General features: G+C 45.6%; 1 protein-coding gene across 1 annotated transcript in view; it reads left to right on the top strand.

The window, feature by feature from the left end:
• The window catches only part of PRDM5 (PR/SET domain 5), a 160596-nt gene that overhangs the window by 28065 nt on the left and 113261 nt on the right, over window positions 1–19270 (top strand). The window contains exons 5-6 of the mRNA XM_068112530.2: window positions 4430–4592; window positions 7346–7467. Coding sequence (XP_067968631.1) covers window positions 4430–4592; window positions 7346–7467 — 285 coding nt within the window. The remainder of the gene's footprint in view (window positions 1–4429; window positions 4593–7345; window positions 7468–19270) is intronic.

Here is a 19270-nt window from a genome sequence, read left to right as displayed (position 1 = left end):
AAAAAATATATAAAAAGAGGGAGCGGAAGACAAGATGGGGAGAGAAGGGGAAGCACACAAACACAACATTTGAGAGCAGGGAGATGTGTGGAAGGGAGAGGGCTTGGGGGGAGGAGGCGTGGGAAGGGGGGGGGGGGGGGAGGGAGAAGTATAAAACACAAGGATACCAACGACTTCCAGGACAGAAGTTGGTATTTCAAAAAGTGGAATTGGGGTGAAATTAGCAGGGGTAGAAAAGATCAAGGTTTTGGATGGGGGAAGATAAGAGATGGTGGTGAACAGCTGTTTTAAAGACCTGGAGGGTGGAGTGGGATTGAAGACAGTGAGGGAGTTTGTTCCAGAGGCAGGAGAAAAGAGGAATGAAGGAGTGAAGGTGAGCAGAGAGTCTTGATTTTGGCAGTTTGACCATAAGAGGGTTGCAGGCAGATCTTGTGCGACCTGTAGGAATATTTGCGGGACAGAGCCCAGAGAGAGCTGGGGGGGGGGGGGCAAGGCCGGAGAGGAGTCGGTAGAAGACGGAAAGACCACCAACCTGCCTGCAGTGACTGAGTGAGAGGCCCTTGGAGTTAGCTTCATCGCGGGAGATTCCAATGATTCTGAATGCTTTGGTTTCAACAGCCTGAAGACGAGCTAGGTGTGAGGCAGGAGCACCAGCCCAGACGGGAGAGCAGTATTCCATTGAGCTGCGGATGAAAGCCTTGTATGTGGTGAGGAGCTCAGGTGTGCCAAGGAAGGACTTCGCACGACGGAGGATGCCCAGTCAGTGACTGGCTTTGGAGGCCAGATTTAAAATGTGGTTTTCCCAGGAAAGATCATGGCAGATAGTGAGACCCAAAAGCTTGAGTGACAGAACTTCTTGGAGAGGATTATTCAGAAAGTGGATGGGAGGGTTGTCCAGTCGGTCTTTTCGGAGAGACATCGTAAGAGTGTGAGATTTGTCAGGATTGAAAGACATGTTCCACTTGTTTGCCCAGTCTGTGATTTTGTCCAGGTCTGCAGAGAGTGAGGAGGCTGCAGACTGCCGATCTGAGGGATGAAGAATGGAGCGACAGAGAGTAGAGTCGTCAGCAAAGAGATAGAGAGGATTTTCAAGAGAGTCAGAGAGATCATTGATGAAGACCAGAAAAAGCACAGGGCCCAGAACACTGCCTTGGGGAACTCCAACCTGAACAGGAAGAGGAGATGAGAGAAACCCATTCAGGGCCACACGTTGACTACGACTAGAGAGGAAGTCTGCCAGCCATGCATGGAGATTTCCATGGATACCAAAAGAGGAGAGTATATCTGATTTATATTGGCTTAGCGGTTATGGTGCCGGCTTAGGATCCTGGGGTCGAAACCCGGTTGGTCGCTGAATTAACGCCAAGGGGGTTGACTCAGCCTGTCATTCTTCCGAGGTCGGCAAATCGAGTACCAGTTCACTGGTAATTCCCTGTGTGTCGCAAGAGGCGACTAACAGGGTTGGCGGCAGGAAGGGCATCCGGCCATAAAACATTGCTTCAAAAAGGGGACCACGGTGCCTGAAAATGATGAATGATGAACAAATGATGAATTGCGAAAGATGATGGGAATATTGCCTGTGATTGATGCTGTGAAGAGGAACAGGTTGAGATGGTTTGGTCATGTATTGAGGAAGGATGAAAGTGACTGGTTGAGAAGAGTGATGGAAGTTAATGTAGAAGGAAGTAGAGGACGGGGAAGACCGAGAAAGACTTGGCTAAAGATGGTGGAAGAAGAAATGCGGGCAAGGGGGTTAACAAGGAGAGATGCAGAAAATAGGGCAAAATGGAGAAGATTGTCATGGGGACCGCAAGGCTAACCCCCGCTCTAGCAGGGAACATGGCCTTAAAATGCATGTTGGTGCCTGAAAAAGGCCAACCCCTGCTCTACTGGGAAAAATGGCCTCTAAAGGTGGTTCTTACATGTTTATAACCCGCACACGTGAGGAAAAAAGCAGGGTTAAGCAATTGGTTAATGTACATCTGTCTGTCTGATCAATTAATGACTGAGGAACAACTTATTTAAATTGAATGTTGTGTTTTGAATACAAATCGGAACATGAATAGGAAGACAAGTCTTTCGTTTTACCGTACTTTGGCTCGGGATTCGCATGCGCAGAGAGGAGTGCGATAATTGTTTGTCAATCAGTCAAACAAAAATGGAACTCATTCCAAACAGAAAACCTACTGTTTTTAAGGACATCATAATGGACACAAACAACAACAGGCACATAGAACTAATTTAACGCGTTAGTTAAGGTGATGTAATAGACACTGCGGAAAATGGCGGTAAAACATGAATTAATTTATTTTTACGACTTTTGCAATCTTTATTTTATTTAAATTGAATTATATACTTTGAGACTGTAGAACACAAATTGCCTGTCATAATACCTCCAAGAACCTCCAGTTTTGCAGTACTTGAAAGTTGAATAGGGTGGTGTATAAAGGTGGTATTCGGGACTGCTTCTGGACTACTTCAATGGCAATAAACGTTCAGATTTTTTTTTTTTTGGAAAGATCGTAAAAATTACTGTTTTATTAAAATTGAAGTTCAATTGAAGTAACACTGCGCGAGGTATCATGTTCTTTGAACTCTATAGTTACCTCCGCCACTGAAGGTGGACGGAGGTTGTGTTTTTATGTCTGTCTATCTGTCTGCTTGTTTGACTGTGATCACAATATCTCAAAAAGTTGTGGATGGATTTGGCCAAAATTTGGTGGACATGTTGAGTGTGTGAAAATGATTAAAGGATTCGATTTTAGTGAAGATCCGAATTCAGATCCAGATATGAGAAATTGTAAAGTGATTCTTCACCATTGGGAGACGGGGCCTTAAATGATATAGAGCACGATCTCTGAAAAAGTTGTGGACAAGCTTTGACAAAACTGGGTGGATGAGTTGGTTAGGTGACACCATGCATTGTGGCCCTTCGGGGGCATGATGCATGCGTTTGAATGACCATGTGCTTCCCCCTCGGGGTTGAGGCGCATGTGTATTGTTATGGGGACAGCCTTGTTGACGTTGTGCCTTGGCCATGGGGTCAAGGTGCACGTCCGAGGCTGTTCAAATGTTTGGACTTTTTACCTTTTTTCACACGTAAAAAAGGCAGGCCCTGACTGCGGCCCTAAACCAGTTAGGTGACAAGAACAAGCCGATTAGATTTTGGTTTAGGTCCGAATTCAGATCCGGCCTATCAGTGGGATACAAAACATAAACTGTTCAGCCTGGCAGAAGTATGTGCTCTACCGAGTGCCATTCTAGTAATGTTCATGTTACCCTTGCCTGTGGAGAGGGTATTGTATTTGAGTCCGTTTGTTTGTCCGCACAGAATAAATATGATTTTCTCTGCAACCATTGGTCTGATTGACAGGAAATTTTCACCATAGGTGCAACTCCACCTGTAGAATTTGCTAATGATAATTATGACGTCATATGTCACGTGGTATTGGCGCCATCTTGGAAAAACCGAAAAACTTTGCACCTCTATATCTCGAAAAGCGCTGCATAGAAAAAATTGAGACATGGCTCATTGTAAAGAACTCTCCATGGGGAATAAAATATGTTAATGGTGATGTCATAGGTGCTCCCATTATGACGTCATAATTCGACAAGTACAAAACTTCATCCGATCAAGATGAAATTTATGGAGCGTCATCTAGGAATAAATTGGTAGAGAAAAAAAATGATGACGTTATCGGTCACGTGGTTTGGCCGCCATATTTGTTTTTACACAAAAGCCTTAAAAACTACTGAAAATACGTCCTGGCGTGGGTCTGCAATCTCTGATTGCTCTTTCTAGTTTCTAATTTTTTTTTTCAATGCAGTCATTATGTGGAGTTGCACAATGGCTAGGTGCTGCAATGATTGCACATCCTGTGGCCGCAATTTATCGCTACAGGTCTTTCTTCCTGCGATTTTGAGTATATGGTTGTTCAAGTGTCTGTGGGATATGTTGGAACACGAATAAGAGTCTCATCAAATCCCACAAAATCAGATAGAAATAGGGTATACCATATGTGAATTAAGGCAGGGAATCCCACCTCCAATATGTCAAAAACTGGAAGCAGATTTTGCGGTGATGGTACAGATTATGATTACGGCACTGGCAGGCCCCATATGATATTTTATTTAAGTGGCTGTACAAAAGATTTTTGCATTTTTAATAAAATTGTGTGTCCCAGGATTTTCGGTGGGTAACAATTTTTGATACGTCATGTAGATGACCTTTTCCATTAATGAAGCCCAAGTAATTTAAGCTGATGCTGCTGTTAAGATAATTTGAGATTTTGCACTATTTTTTATTTACTTGTTTATTTTTGCATTTGCAAGTCCCTGACGCAAAGCTCATTGAGGTTCTTAAGGTAATCAGGAAGTCCAATAAAGGTCGTGTATGTTACCTTCTTGTGCTGGCATCTGTGTATTGCAGTTGATGATGAACCAATATGTCCACACTGTGATAGCAGCTTCCCAAGTGTAGCAGTACTAGCTGCTCACCTGCGCACGCTACACCAGCAACGGCCAGTGGAATGCGAGTTCTGCTGCCAAACCTGTGGGAAGAGCTTCCCTGTGCGACAGGCGTTGCAGAGACAGTGAGTTCAAGTCCTGACTTGAATAATATTGGGGTAGTGATTTTGAATTGACTGCTTCATCACCTTATTTTGCCAACATTTGTGAAGTCTTGTTAATATTTTTAAATATTGTGTTAAAATAGGAATTGTTTATTTTGGGTTGATTGTTTGCATTTTCTTAAATATTTGAAGATATCTCATTCCTTATATTGAGATTCATATATCATGGCGTCATGATCCTGGAGGGTTAATTTCCACCACTGCTGTGAAGTCTTATGCATGGACTTGGTATCGTTGCTAACTACTGTTGCAAGCATAGGTGCATGCGGTTATATTTTTTTGAGGACATGTATGTCAAAAAACAAGCTGTGGCAGGTGTGCCAGGTGGGTTAATGGCTACATTCCAGTTCAGAGGTGATAATTGGATAAATCCCTCATGCGACTGATTGCCAGCTAAACTTTTGGGGGAATCCACTCCATACTGATGACAGCCGGTGAGCCAGAAACATATCCGTGTGTTTGGTCTCTTCCCTAAGGGAGGATGGTATTGATACAAATGCTGTACGCTGACTGATACTGTAAGTAGCGGTATAGTATATTGAAATGCAATCAGTAGTGGGTGTTTCTGTGTCTTTCACCTACAACAAAAGTGTGTGTGTGTGTGTGTGTGTGTGTGTGTGTGTGTGTGTGTGTGTGTGTGTGTGTGTGTGTGTGTGTTTTAATCAATTTATTTAAACCACGATAAAGCATCTCAAAATGCCAATCCCATCCGCATCCACTTTGTGTGCGAACGAAACTTGACAAAAAACAATGTATATTTTATTGATGAGTGTTCTCCATCTTTTCATAACAAAGGTTTGTTGAAAAATTTGACAAAAGCTCAAATGGTAAAAAAAAGTTATAGCCTGGACAGACGCACAAACTCAAATTGGAAAAAAAAGAAAAAACACGGAAGCGGTTATTAAAAAAAAAAAGTTTTAAACTTTTTGACACAATTATTAATTAGTTTCTTGAAAATTTTATGACAAAAGCTCAAATTATAAAAAATAAATTATGACACACACATACACATGCACAGACCAGGACACTCAACCTTGGACATGCTTCTACTCACCCAATGATGAATGGAGGTCCTTTATGTCAGACATGAGGTCATGGTCATGTGTGCATCCTGATTTGTTCTGTTACATCCTGGTTTTTGTGTTCTTGCTCCTCCATGAGCTTGGACTCTGTGACCAAACAAACCTGTGTAATAGGCACCAGACTAGTGTGGATGTGTGGCAGGCACCACCTGTTGGTCACGGACCCTTGCTGCAAGTGCTGGTACGGCAAATGAGTTTTTTTCTATTTTTTTATTTTTTGTATACAAGATCGAGGCTTGTGTAAGAGTTAACATTAATGACAAAAAAACATAAACGGACACATAAAACGTATAATAAAGGGAGCGGGAGACAAGATGGGGAGAGAGAGTGAAGCACACAAGTAAAACAGTAGAGAACAGGGACATTGGGAGATCTGTGGGAGGGAGGGGGCTTGGGGTGGGGGGTGGGAGGTGGGAGAGGTATAAAACACATGGACACTGCTCGGACCTCCAGGAAAAAAGTCGGTATTTCAAAAAAGTGGATCTAGGGTAAATTAACGGGGATAGAAAAGATCAAGGTTTTTGATGGGGGAAGATAAGAGATGGTGGTGAACAGCTGTTTTAAAGACCTGGAGGGAGGAGAGGGATTGAAGAGAGTGTGGGAGTTTGTTCCAGAGGCGGGAGAAAAGAGGAATGACGGAGTGAAGGTGAGCAGAGAGTCTTGATTTTGGCAGTTTCACCATAAGAGGGTTGCTGGCAGATCTTGTGCGACCTGAAGGAATATTTGGGGGACAAAGCACAGAGAGCTGGGGGAGCTAGGCCGGAGAGGAGTCGGTAAAAGACAGAAAGACCACCAACCTGCCTGCGGTGAGTAAGTGAAAGGCCCTCAGAGTCAGCTTCCTTGTTCATTCATTGAAGAACTTCTTTGTTCTTCATTGAGTTCATGTTCATCTTTCCACTTCAGAGGGGAAATACTCCCATGGGAAGGCTTGCCATGTCATCTCCTAGGAGGAATCCACTCTGTTGTGTAGTGGTCTCCAAATGGTTATGGTATAACCATGCATCCTGGCTCTATGGACAAGGATGTACGTGTTTTTGTATAACCATAAGCTTTAGCCTTTGGGCCAAAGTCAATGTCTATTACTTTGACAAGCTTTGGTGCTTCATGCAGACATCTCTGACTTTATGCAGACATCTAGTGTCCTTGACATACTTTTTTCAGATTGTGACCTAATTAACAAAAAAGCACCTTTTTCATCATAACTTGAATAATATTCCTCCGATTTTCATGATATTGAATTTTATGGGTAGATTGTACATGGGGACTCGTATTTTTTTTAATTTTCATTTTAGCCCTAAATATTGAAAGTGAAGGTCATATGGCAGTCTGAACAAAATGTGCCATCATTGGAACGTGGGTCAAGGGTAAGTCGCGGGCGATCTCGAAGGGAGACCTATACTTGGCGATCGCTTTGTGATCGCAGATATCTCGTTTGATTTGACATTAAAGGCATGTATCGCTATAAATAGCATATTGTCAGTTACGTATCGTGATACATATATCGTGATAATTATTCATTATTTCCTTACCATAGCCTTTCTTTTGAACATTTTCTTTTGAGAAATATATCCACAGTTATTCGGATTTATTGCATTGTTAAAAAATTATATATATTTATTTTATTGTTTGCAGCTTGGAAAAGCACTGCGATGTTTGTCGAAAGAGTGTACATTTTGTGTGCAAGGCCGAACGCTGTGGAAAGCGGTTCAAGAACAAGGACGCTTTGAAAAAGCACAAGCAAAACATCCATGCAGGTTTGGCTTAATATATATACACAATATTGCTGCAGCAATCATTTAATTTAATATATCATGTAATATACCAATTGTACTGTAGACCAAATTGTTGTTGTTGTGGTATCCTCAGTTTAACCTGGTTGTGAAGACTACTAACCTAAGGTATATGGCAACGTTGACTGGTTGCTCCCAGCGATTTTTATATATATTATTTTTTTGGAGTATATTTTCCTGCGTGGGGGATATTTAATTATTTGGTAATTATTTGGTACGCGAACATTTTGGGGTCTGCCTAGCATACACATAAGACATCGGCCATTATAAAAGCTCGCAGTGTTAAGTGTGTAAAATTCTGAGGAGATTACGGCTGGCTCAATAGCGCAGTGGGCTGTTGATGCGTAATCAATGGAGGTCCGTGGTTCGAGTCCTGTATTGAGTCAGAATTTTTCACACTTAGCCCCACGCAGGAATTTGATTCCTGTTTATAAAAATTGAGTCAATCTTCAATGCACTTCTGCATATACACACATACATATGCATATATATACTTACGCTAACATTTGGGGTCTGCCTAGCATGCACGTAAGACATCGGCCATTATAAAAGCTCACAGTGTTAAGTGTGTAAAATTCTGAGGAGATTACGGCTGGCTCAATAGCGCAGTGGGCTGTTGATGCGTAATCAATGGAGGTCTGTGGTTCGAGTCCTGTATTGAGTAAGAATTTTTCACACTTAGCCCCACACAGGAATTTGATTCACGTTTATAATATATATATATATATATATATATATATATATATATATATATATATATATATTGTTGCGGAAATGAGAACTGTATTTTTTTATTGTGTGCTGTATTATTGTTATTGGCGCTGAGGAAGCGCCTTTAGCGATTGACTTCCAGCCAGTGTAACGCTAATTCCTGTCACAGGAATTCGGAGATCATATAAGTGGGCGTGGCAGTTCCTGATTGGTTCGTGTTGGGGAACGCCTTCTCGCTGCCGACGTGACGTAAATTCGCGCACGCGCACTGGTGATTGGCGCTGAGGAAGCGCCTTTAGCGATTGACTTCCAGCCAGTGTAACGCTAATTCCTGTCACAGGAATTCGGAGATCATATAAGTGGGCGTGGCAGTTCCTGATTGGTTCGTGTTGGGGAACGCCTTCTCGCTGCCGACGTGACGTAAATTCGCGCACGCGCACTGGTGAAGCTTACTCGATCTTACTCGATCCCATATTACATGTACTTTCATTGCATACAAATTATACTTCCTCCTAGAAATTCCAAGCCCGAACCTCAGCGCAATCCAAGAGGATTCACTTGTTATTGTTTATTCTGCGCCCCCTGCCTCCGGAGCTGTGTAAAGGTGAAAGGGCATCCCATAATTAGTCCACAAGCATACACGTCAGCCAAGTAATAGAATACCCCTGTTGATAGTTATCTCTTATTCTGTGTTTTAGGGTAAGGCTGTGTCTCCCATTAATTGAAGTACTCCATTGCACCAGTGAAAGAGAATAGATCCCCTTTCATTCCCATCCCCAAAATCCCCATTCCTTTCACATCCCCTTTCGTCATTGCCGAGCCTCGATTCCCAATTACCTCCCCTCCAAAACCACCATTGAACATGTGCTCGAATCGGAGAAGAAAGGCGTGCCCGCCCGTCGTCATCAAGGGCGGAGCAAGAGGGTCGCATGAACAACCAGGGCCGAGGTGAGCACACCGATGGGCGTGTCCTGAAGGCCGGCGGCTTAATCGCCGGAGGCGTTATAAAGGCGCGCACGCAGGAAGCAAGTGAGTCGGTTGCCAGGGAGGGTCGTGAAGAGTCAGTCAGTGGAGTCGGTGGTCAGTTGGTTGCGTTGGTTGCGGTGAGGAGTCGGTGGTGGTGGTCAGTTGGTTGCGTTGGTTGCGGTGAGGAGTCGGTGGTAAACAGTGAGTGGACCAAGAAAGAGTTGAGGGGTTGGACCAGACGAGTCGGACAAGGCCTGGCAAAGCACGCGACGTCCACAGCAGCCACAACAGCAGCTTGGGGGCCTGAACGGCGGTTTGGAGCAGGGCCGTGAAGGAACGTGAGGAGGTGTGAGTGAGGAGGTCTCGGGGCTACGCGAGGAGGTAAAGCGAGGTGAGAAGCATATGGAGAAAGAGGTGAGAAATAATACGGCAAAGTTACAAGGGGGAATAGAAGATCTGACGGAGGAGGTGGAACAGCTGACGGAGGGACAAAAAGAACTAGTGGAGCAGGTTCAAAAGAACACTGCGGTACTAGGAGGGTTAAAGGCGACACAAAAAGAAATTAAAAACGAATTAATAGCGACACAGAGGCAATGTCAGATGGTACGTGAGGAACTGACAATGAGGGTGGACGAGGTGACAGAGATAATGGAGACGAAGGACCGAGAGGTGAGGATGCACATAGAGACGGTCACGGTAGCCTTAGAGGACGAACTTGAGGAGACGCACCGGGGAATAAAAGAGGTGAAGCGAAAATTAGAGGAAGTGGAAGAAGAGGTGAGTGAAATTAAGAAGAGACGGACAGAAACTAAGAGAGAAATCCAGGAGGAGGTAATGGAATTGGTACAAGGTCGGTGCTCAACTCATAATGTGATGCTCACTAACCAAATAAAGAGTTTGCAGGTGGCAAAGGAGGTGCGACGACGAGGTACGGAGGTGAGTGGCAATGTATATGATGTGAGGAAAGCTTCAGTCGGCTTGGGGATTGGTTTGGATCCGGGTGTTCGTGAGAGGCCGTTGGTGAAGTGTGCGACAGGTCTGGTGTGCGAAAAAAGAGGTGTGCGAGAATGTCCGACCATGGGGTGTGTGAGGAAAAAGTGCACGCCAAGGAGTGAGTGTGCTGTCGAGAGTGAGTCGGTAGTAGCGCGTGTGCGAGGGGGTACATGGAAGCGCGGTGTGGTAAGTGTTACGGAGGAAGTAACGAAAAAGTGTGCGCAAGAGGGTGTGTGAGAAAGATGTGTGACGGACAGGTGCATGGGGAAAGAGTGCGCTGTCAAAAGTAAGGAAGAGTGTACACCTGTGGTGAGTGTTACAGAGGGTGTAACGGGAGAGTGGGCGCGAGAAAGGTGTGTAACGGACGGGTGCATGAGGAAAGAGTGTGCTGTCGAGAGTAAGGGTGAGTGCGCTGTCAAGAATGGAGGTGGAAGTAGTGAGAGTGACACGGAGCGTGAGTTGGTTATGACAGGTGAGCGAGGATGTACACCTGGAATGGAAGGATGCACACCTGGAATGGTAGAGCGTGTGTGGGAATGCACACTTGAGTTGGTCGTGAGGCACGTGGTTGGGTGTGCGGGTGAGAGCACACCTGTGATTGTCACAAAGGAGGTGACCGAGAAAGGGGCGCGAAGAGGTGTGTTGGTGAGGTGTGCGAGCGACGAATGTGTGCCAAGGTGTTCGGTGGTCAGGTGTGTGACCAAGTCGGTGAGCGGAATGAGTGTACCGAGGTGTGTAAGGAAAGGTACGAGGAGCATGGGAACAGCTGGAGGTATGAGCAAGAAAGGGGTAGCGTATGCATGTAAGCATGCAGGTGAAGCATCGACGGTAACCGGGTTAGAGGTTAGAACGACTTATAGCCGAATCGGGCCCTCGGTGCGCGTCGGGCAGCTTCGTGTGCCGCGAGAACCAGCGGGGATCCGAGCCACGGCGGGTTCGAAAGGACCGCCGTGCGCGATCCACGCTGGGCCTCGCGTGGAACGGCCGCGTCCGGGCTCCACTAGGCGGAGCGGGCAGCCCGATAGGAAGGGTCGTCATGGCGACCACTTTCTATTGAGACGTGCCAGCAGGTCGAGATCGGGACATTGGATGGCTCCACGCCGAGGTGGTGCGTGGGATCTCGGCCCGGGTAAGCCCCCGTCCCTGCCCCGAATGCGGGACGTATCCAGCCGCTGGCACAAAACGACCCACGTTAATTGCTCGGCTGTACGAAGCCGGGCTGTAGACGTGAATTGGTGCACCGAGAGGATGTAATAAGTAAACGGGTGATGAGGATAGTGTTTTGGCCCCGAAATTACAAAAAAAAAAGCAAAATTTGATGATTGGTACGGTGATTGGCAGATGATTGGCAGAATTTTTGATTGGTTGGATTTAGGTGTGCGAAATTGATAGTAGGACCTCCCCGATGTGGTGGGATGGCAAATCCACCATCCCTCACAGGGGTGGGGCAAATGCGCTATAGTTTATGGGGTGTATGGCAGTGAAAACTAGCCCGGGTGGGTTAGGATATATCATGTGTAGGGATCTAGCGAAGAGGACATTAGGTAACGTTAAGGTTTAGTTAGTGACTGATACCTGTAGGGGGGACGCAGGTAGATTAGTGTGGATTATAATGACGTGGGAGCGCAATAGTTTAAAGGGACGACTGGGAAGCGCAAGTTTCAGAGGGGAGTAGTTAGCTGAGATGATGCCGTGTGTTTGAGAATTGAACAGGTGTGATTGCACAGGTGTGCAACTGAACAGGTGTGTGGAGCAGTGTTTGAGTGATAGTAGTGGTGATTGTGTATTGTGATGACCAAATGGTCCAGGAAGAAAGGAGGGTGCAGGTGGCACCAGGTGTGAGGGCACAGGTGTGCAACAACAGGTGTATGTGGCTGTGTGGAATAAATGGTAGTGTGGAATAAATGGAGTATTGGAATGGATGGTCGTGGAGTGAGTATGATGGAAAATTGTGGAGTGGAGTGGATGGTGCGAAGGTGTGAATGGGGGAAGAGTGGACCCCCATCACGGATACCCGGGGCGGGTAGTGTAAGTGTTAGGTAGAGGGTACAGGTAAATTGTGGTTGGATATTGGCATCTGTGGTGCGGGTGAAAGAATGGTCTTTGGATGGGTGCATTAGTGTTGTGGAAATGGCTGGGCGTGTAGCCTGTTAGTGTGTGTAGTTGGTTGGGCGCTCCACCACTGTGAGGATGTCGGCCAGGTGAGGCCGCAGGTGGGCTCTGGGAGCCGGTAGTAGTTGTTGTGGATGGGGCCCGAGGATCCGGAGGACGGACCCGGGTAGCCCAGTGCCAGAGGGCACCGAGTGGGGTGACAGAGCCAGGAGGGGCTTTCCCCAGTTAGTTAGGTTAGGGTGAGGAGCTAGGTAAGCTCGGGTGGCAACTGCAGTGGTGGAGGTGTGCAGGTGGGTAGACCTGCTGGGAGAGCTACACGTCGCAGCCCAAAAATTGTGCGAGGGCACCGGGAGATGAATCGGGGGAGTGAGACCCCAAATTGAGAAGCACCACAGTTTGGTCAATGGGAATTGGTTTTTAGAACCCATAGTGTAAGTTGGCCAATGGATTGGCAGGGAAAGACCCCGGGTAGTGTAAAGTGTGTTAAAGTCATTTAGAGGATAGTTAGGATGAAGGATCTCCTCGCACCATCTGCATCCACTCACCTGAGGTGACAGGTACTCCGCACCATGCCATGTTTAATTATTTTTACTGTGCAAATGTTTGGATTGTGAGACGCATCATGACGTGGGTGTGACATTGTGCTTTGATGTTCCATCTCTGCCTCCTTATGAGGATTGATGATGAATTTGGTGATGGCAAATTTTGAAGTAGAGGGATTGTGGAGACGAATTCGGTATATGGGAAATATGGGGAAGACGTGACAGTAGTGACGAATTCGTAAATGTGTAGATTTTTGTACATATGGGGTAAGGGCAAGGGTAGGGTAGGTGACAGGGGGGTGACGTACGGTAGGGACGAGCTTTCTCACTTCGCCCTCCGTACTCATTTCGCCTTGCATTGCCTTATTGATGTGTACCCTTGTGACCTTACCCCTCGCTCAATTGTCTTTCCCCTTTTGTCTCCCACATGACCTGTGCGCCATTGGGTGCCGAGGGGAGCGTGCGTGGGTCGGCCATTGTGCGCCCGAAATTCCCAGAACCAGCTGTCTGCATCGATGCACCACATTATGGACCACATGTCTGTGGCCGAGCACCACTTATGGACCCCATGGGTTGGGGCATGGCCCCTCTGCTGGAACCGGCCATGAGGGCCCGAAACCTTGCTGGCGGACCTTGGCCACAGGGCACCGATGCCCCACAGGTGAACCACACTAGTCGGCCCTGTGGGCTATAAATAAATCAAATAAAAAGGACACATTGGGTGCATTTTTCAGTTCAAATAGGCCGCCAGTAAGAAAATGAAAGAATGACAACATCTGAAAGAACAAATAATAATCACCAGCAGAGGGAGCCGAAGAGCAAGAGACACCTGCAGGGTTTGGGTTTGTTGGTTTTATTTTATTGATGAACAGTGGTGACTGCACTGATTGGTGCTTGAGAATGTATTGGTGCGTTTTTGGGTGCTTTAATGGTGCATTGATGCAGAGCAGACTGTCTTCCCCCCCCAGAAAGAACAATCACAGGTCCTGGGTTAGTCTTGTAAATAAAAGTAGCGTCAAGTGTAAATAATGCTCCCCACCGTCAGTGTATAGTTTGAAGACCATTCCGCAATTCGGTTAACTGTGGGCGTAAGTCTGTTAGGCAGGGTGCAATGGAGCAGCGGGACACATTTATTTATGTTTTAAAACTGTCGCACTCAGGGTCAGGTTAAAAGTAGAGGGAACTACACCTACGTGTTACACTAAATAAAAGTTGTAGGCCCGGGACGTGCCTAAGAGGAGGAGGGTGCAGTGTTGCGGAGATGAGAACTGTATTTTTTTATTGTGTGCTGTATTATTGTTATTATTGTTTATTCTGCGCCCCCTGCCTCCGGAGCTGTGTAAAGGTGAAAGGGCATCCCATAATTAGTCCACAAGCATACACGTCAGCCAAGTAATAGAATACCCCTGTTGATAGTTATCTCTTATTCTGTGTTTTAGGGTAAGGCTGTGTCTCCCATTAATTGAAGTACTCCATTGCACCAGTGAAAGAGAATAGATCCCCTTTCATTCCCATCCCCAAAATCCCCATTCCTTTCACATCCCCTTTCGTCATTGCCGAGCCTCGATTCCCAATTACCTCCCCTCCAAAACCACCATTGAACATGTGCTCGAATCGGAGAAGAAAGGCGTGCCCGCCCGTCGTCATCAAGGGCGGAGCCAGAGGGTCGCATAACCAACCAGGGCCGAGGTGAGCACACCGATGGGCGTGTCCTGAAGGCCGGCGGCTTAATCGCCGGAGGCGTTATAAAGGCGCGCACGCAGGAAGCAAGTGAGTCGGTTGCCAGGGAGGGTCGTGAAGAGTCAGTCAGTGGAGTCGGTGGTCAGTTGGTTGCGGTGAGGAGTCGGTGGTGGTGGTCAGTTGGTTGCGTTGGTTGCGGTGAGGAGTCGGTGGTAAAGAGTGAGTGGACCAAGAAAGAGTTGAGGGGTTGGACCAGACGAGTCGGACAAGGCCTGGCAAAGCACGCGACGTCCACAGCAGCCACAACAGCAGCTTGGGGGCCTGAACGGCGGTTTGGAGCAGGGCCGTGAAGGAACGGCGGCTGCTAAACGCGCCGGTTGTGCTGCAGGACCCCCTTGGACCTCCCTCTCCCTCCAGCCATCCACCTCCTGCCTTTCCACCCTTCTTGTGTACGTGAGTTTGTTCTGTTTGTTCTGTCCTGGGTTAATTAAGCTTGTATAAGTTAATAATTGCACTGTGTCTCTGATCCTTCTGTATATTATTTTATTATCTTTCCTTCTCCTTGGTTACTTTGAGCATGTAAATAGTAGGAATAAATTTAGTAGTATTTCCAACCTTTTTGTCTTCTTCTTCTTCTTCTTCTTCACATCCGTGTCACCTTTGTCTTTTCCCTATTGAATAGCTGCGGTGCGATCCGGCCAACGTTCTGGGTGAATCGGGTGAGTCGGGGATCCTGTAACGGTCGCGGTTGGATCATCCGCTCGGCCCATCATAACATCTAAACCGCGATCAGTAACAATATATATATACTAGCGGGGTCACCCGTGGGAATCCCACGGGCATGGATGTGTGTGACATTTCGACATATTGAGTTATATGCTGCACATTCATTTTTACAAAATGGTTACTGGCAAGTCATCAGATCCAGAAATGGTGTGAATTTAGTTATTTCACATAATATGTGACCCCTCACTCCTCTCCACCTGACACTCTCCTGTCTCCACCTGACACTCTCCTGTCTCCACCTGACACTCTCCTCTCTCCACCTAGCACTCCTCTCCTCTCCAAACCCTCACATCCCTCTCCTTTCCAATCCCTCACCTCTCCAATCCCTCACACTCCTCTCCTCTGCAATCCTTCACACGCCTCTCCAATCGCGCCTCACACTCCTCTCCAATCGCGCCTCACACTCCTCTCCAATCGCGCCTCACACTCCTCTCCAATCGTGCCTCACACTCCTCTCCAATCGTGCCTCACACTCCCCTCCAATCACTCCTCTCCAATCGTGCCTCACACTCCTCTCCAATCACGCCTCACACTCCTCTCCAATCGTGCCTCACACTCCTCTCCAATCGCGCCTCACACTCCTCTCCAATCGCGCCTCACTCGCCTCTCCAATCGGCTTTCCCCGTCTCGTTTCTCTCCTTTTTCTCCCGTCTCGTTCTTTTTCTTGCTCCAAATCGGCCCGTCGGAATCGGAAATCGGCCCGTCTCGCCCGTCGGCCCGTCGGAATCGGAAATCGGCCCGTCTTGCTTTTGTGCTTGTGCGTAAATAAATTGTGTTCATGACACCATTTCTGGTGTTGGGCTAGCGGCTAGGGTGCCGGCTTAGGATCCTGGGTTCGAATCTCGGTCGATCGCCGAATTAATGCCAGGGGGGTTGACTCAGCCTGTCATCCTTCCGAGGTCGGCTAATTGAGTACCAGTTCACTGGTAATTCCCTGTTTGTCGTTGAAGGCGGCAAAAAGGGTTGGCGTCAGGAAGGGCATCCGGCCGTAAAACATTGCTTCAAAAAGGGGACAAAAAAACAACAACTACCACGGTCCCCGAAAAGGCCAACCTCCGCTTTGCGGGGAAAAATGGCCTCTAAACGGTGGTTTTTACACCATTTCTGGATGTGATTACTTGCCAGTAACCATTTTGTAAAAATGAATGTGCAGCATCTAACTCAATATGTCGAAATGTCACACACATCCATGCCCGTGGGATTCCCACTGGTGACCCCGCAAGTTTGCATTGACGTTCGTCGATGGACTCGTTCGCCCGTCTCATTCGTTTTCTTGCTGCATCCTGTTCAAGTCTGCGTTCTTCATCGATCGTCTCATTCATTTTGGAAATAGAAGTTTCCACGCAGCGCATGAATTGTCACGATCCTCAAGAGGAATTTGTCTCGTAATCATCAAATGATAAATGGCAAGTAAATTATATTGTGGAAAATTAAAGATTTCAAATAAACCTATTTAAAGTGTATTCGCACATAACTAATTAAAAAAAACGAAGAAATATCTCTCGGTAATTTCCTGAAACATATTTTACTTCCGGCTAATAATGTTGAATTAAATAAAAACGAAGAAATATATGTCGGCATCATTGTTGACGTTTTTGTGACGACTGTCATCAAACGAAAAAGTAATATATCTTAACGGAAAAGCAAAAGCGAATTTTTAATATATATCGACACGTTGCCGTCGGTGTCATGTTGGGCGGTGTATGATACACCATGACGCGATTTTAAAAAATATATCTCTGCATTTTCCCGCGTGTGTGGAATGTTCTCAATTATTGCTGACACCGAGTCCAAAACCATCGATAAAAATGAAATCATATGGTGAGTTAGATTGGAGATAAAGGCGTGAGAGAGACTCAATGGCCTTGAAGTTGAAGTTACAGGCGTTTGAGAATTCATTTCGTTCTATAAACGGCAACTTTCATTGGATTTCCTTCCCGTTTTTTTTCAACCGAGTCGAAAACTATGTTAGCGACTGTGAAAAATGAAATGATATATCGAATTTTTAATATGTATCGACACGTTGCCGTCGGTGTCATGTTAGGCGGTGTATGATACACCATGACGCGATTTTAAAATATATATCTGCATTTTCCCGCGTGTGTGGAATGTTCTCAATTATTGCTGACACCGACTCTAAAACCATCGATAAAAATGAAATCATATGGTGAGTTAGATTGGAGATAAAGGCGTGAGAGAGACTCAATGGCCTTGAAGTTACAGGCATTTGAGAATTCATTTCGTTCTATAAACGGCAACTTTCATCGGATTTTCTTCTCGTTTTTTTTCAACCGAGTCTAAAACTATGTTAGCGACTGTGAAAAATGAAATGATATATCGAATTTAAAATAGATATCGACACATTGCCGTCGGTGTCATGTTGGGCGGTGTATGATACACCATGACGCGATTTTAAAAAATATATCTCTGCATTTTCCCGCGTGTGTGGAATGTTTGTGGAAAATTAAAGATTTCAAATAAACCTATTTAAAGTGTATGCGCACATAACTAATAAAAAAAACGAAGAAATATCTCTCGGTAATTTCCTGAAACATATTTTACTTCCGGCTAATATGTTGAATGAAATAAAAACGAAGAAATATATGTCGGCATCATTGTTGACGTTTTTGTGACGACTATCATCAAACGAAATAGTAATATATCATAACGGAAAAGCAAAAGCGAATTTTTAATATATATCGACACATTGCCGGCGGTGTCATGTTGGGCGGTGTATGATACACCATGACGCGATTTTAAAAAATATATCTCTGCATTTTCCCGCGTGTGTGGATTGTTCTCAATTATTGCTGACACCGAGTCTAAAAGTAAAACCATCGATAAAAATGAAATCATATGGTGAGTTAGATTGGAGATAAAGGCGTGAGAGAGACTCAATGGCCTTGAAGTTACAGGCCTTTGAGAATTCATTTCGTTCTATAAACGGCAACTTTCATCGGATTTTCTTCCCGTTTTTTTTCAACCGAGTCTAAAACTATGTTAGCGACTGTGAAAAATGAAATGATTTATCGAATTTGATTTGAAATAAAACTGGGGGAGAGCAAGACACCACGGGCCTACAAAACAGGACTCAAAGCTATGCGAGTTAATAAAATGGTGGATATTTGTTTATAGCCACTCCCAGAATGGGTGGAGCTATGGGTGGAGCTACTCTGCAAACCGAGTAAGCCACACCCCGGACAGACACCCAACAGATAGACAGACAGACAGACAGAATCATCTACGGCTATTATAATATAGATATATATATATATATATATATATATATATATATATATATATATATATATATATATATATATATATATATATTATATATATATATATTATATATATATTATATATATATATATATATATATATTGTTACAGACGCGGTTAAAGATGTTATATTGACCGAGCGGTGGTGTATTACCGCGTCCGAACAGTTACTCCCCGATTCCACCCGAACGTTGACCAGATCGCACCGCAGATATTCAATCGGGAAAGCTCTAAAACGACCGAAAGAGAATGAAAAAGAAGAAGAAGACAGAGTACGGAGGAAGAACAGATTTATTATACACACACAAGCAAAAAGAAAGAGCGACCAAAATTATTTACAGCAATGGATGGAAGAAGCAGTCACACAGTGCATTGTTAGCTTAAACTATTCATTTTACTTAACCCCAAGACAACGAGTAGGACAGACGACGTTCACACTTACTCGGGGGATATTGCAGGCAGGTAGGGCTTGAGGTGGATTGCTGGAGAGGGAGGCAAGGTCGGAGGTAGCAGCTCTCAATTCCTCGCGGGTTTTGGCGGGAAAACCCTACGTCGCGTATCCGCTGCTGTAGACGTCACGCGCTGGCTCGGCACACCTGCTCCTCTTCTTCTGGTGGAGCCGTCTCCCTCCTTTCAGCGCGTCTCTCCAAAGCTGGTTTCCTTTGCGAGTACCTCTCCTCTTTGGCTTGGAGCGTT

Source organism: Myxine glutinosa, chromosome 4 (assembly GCF_964187855.1).
Source record: "Myxine glutinosa chromosome 4, kmMyxGlut1.1, whole genome shotgun sequence".
NCBI lineage: Eukaryota > Metazoa > Chordata > Myxini > Myxiniformes > Myxinidae > Myxine > Myxine glutinosa.
Note: the sequence above shows the minus strand (reverse complement) of the source record. Positions and strands in the feature narration are given on the sequence as shown.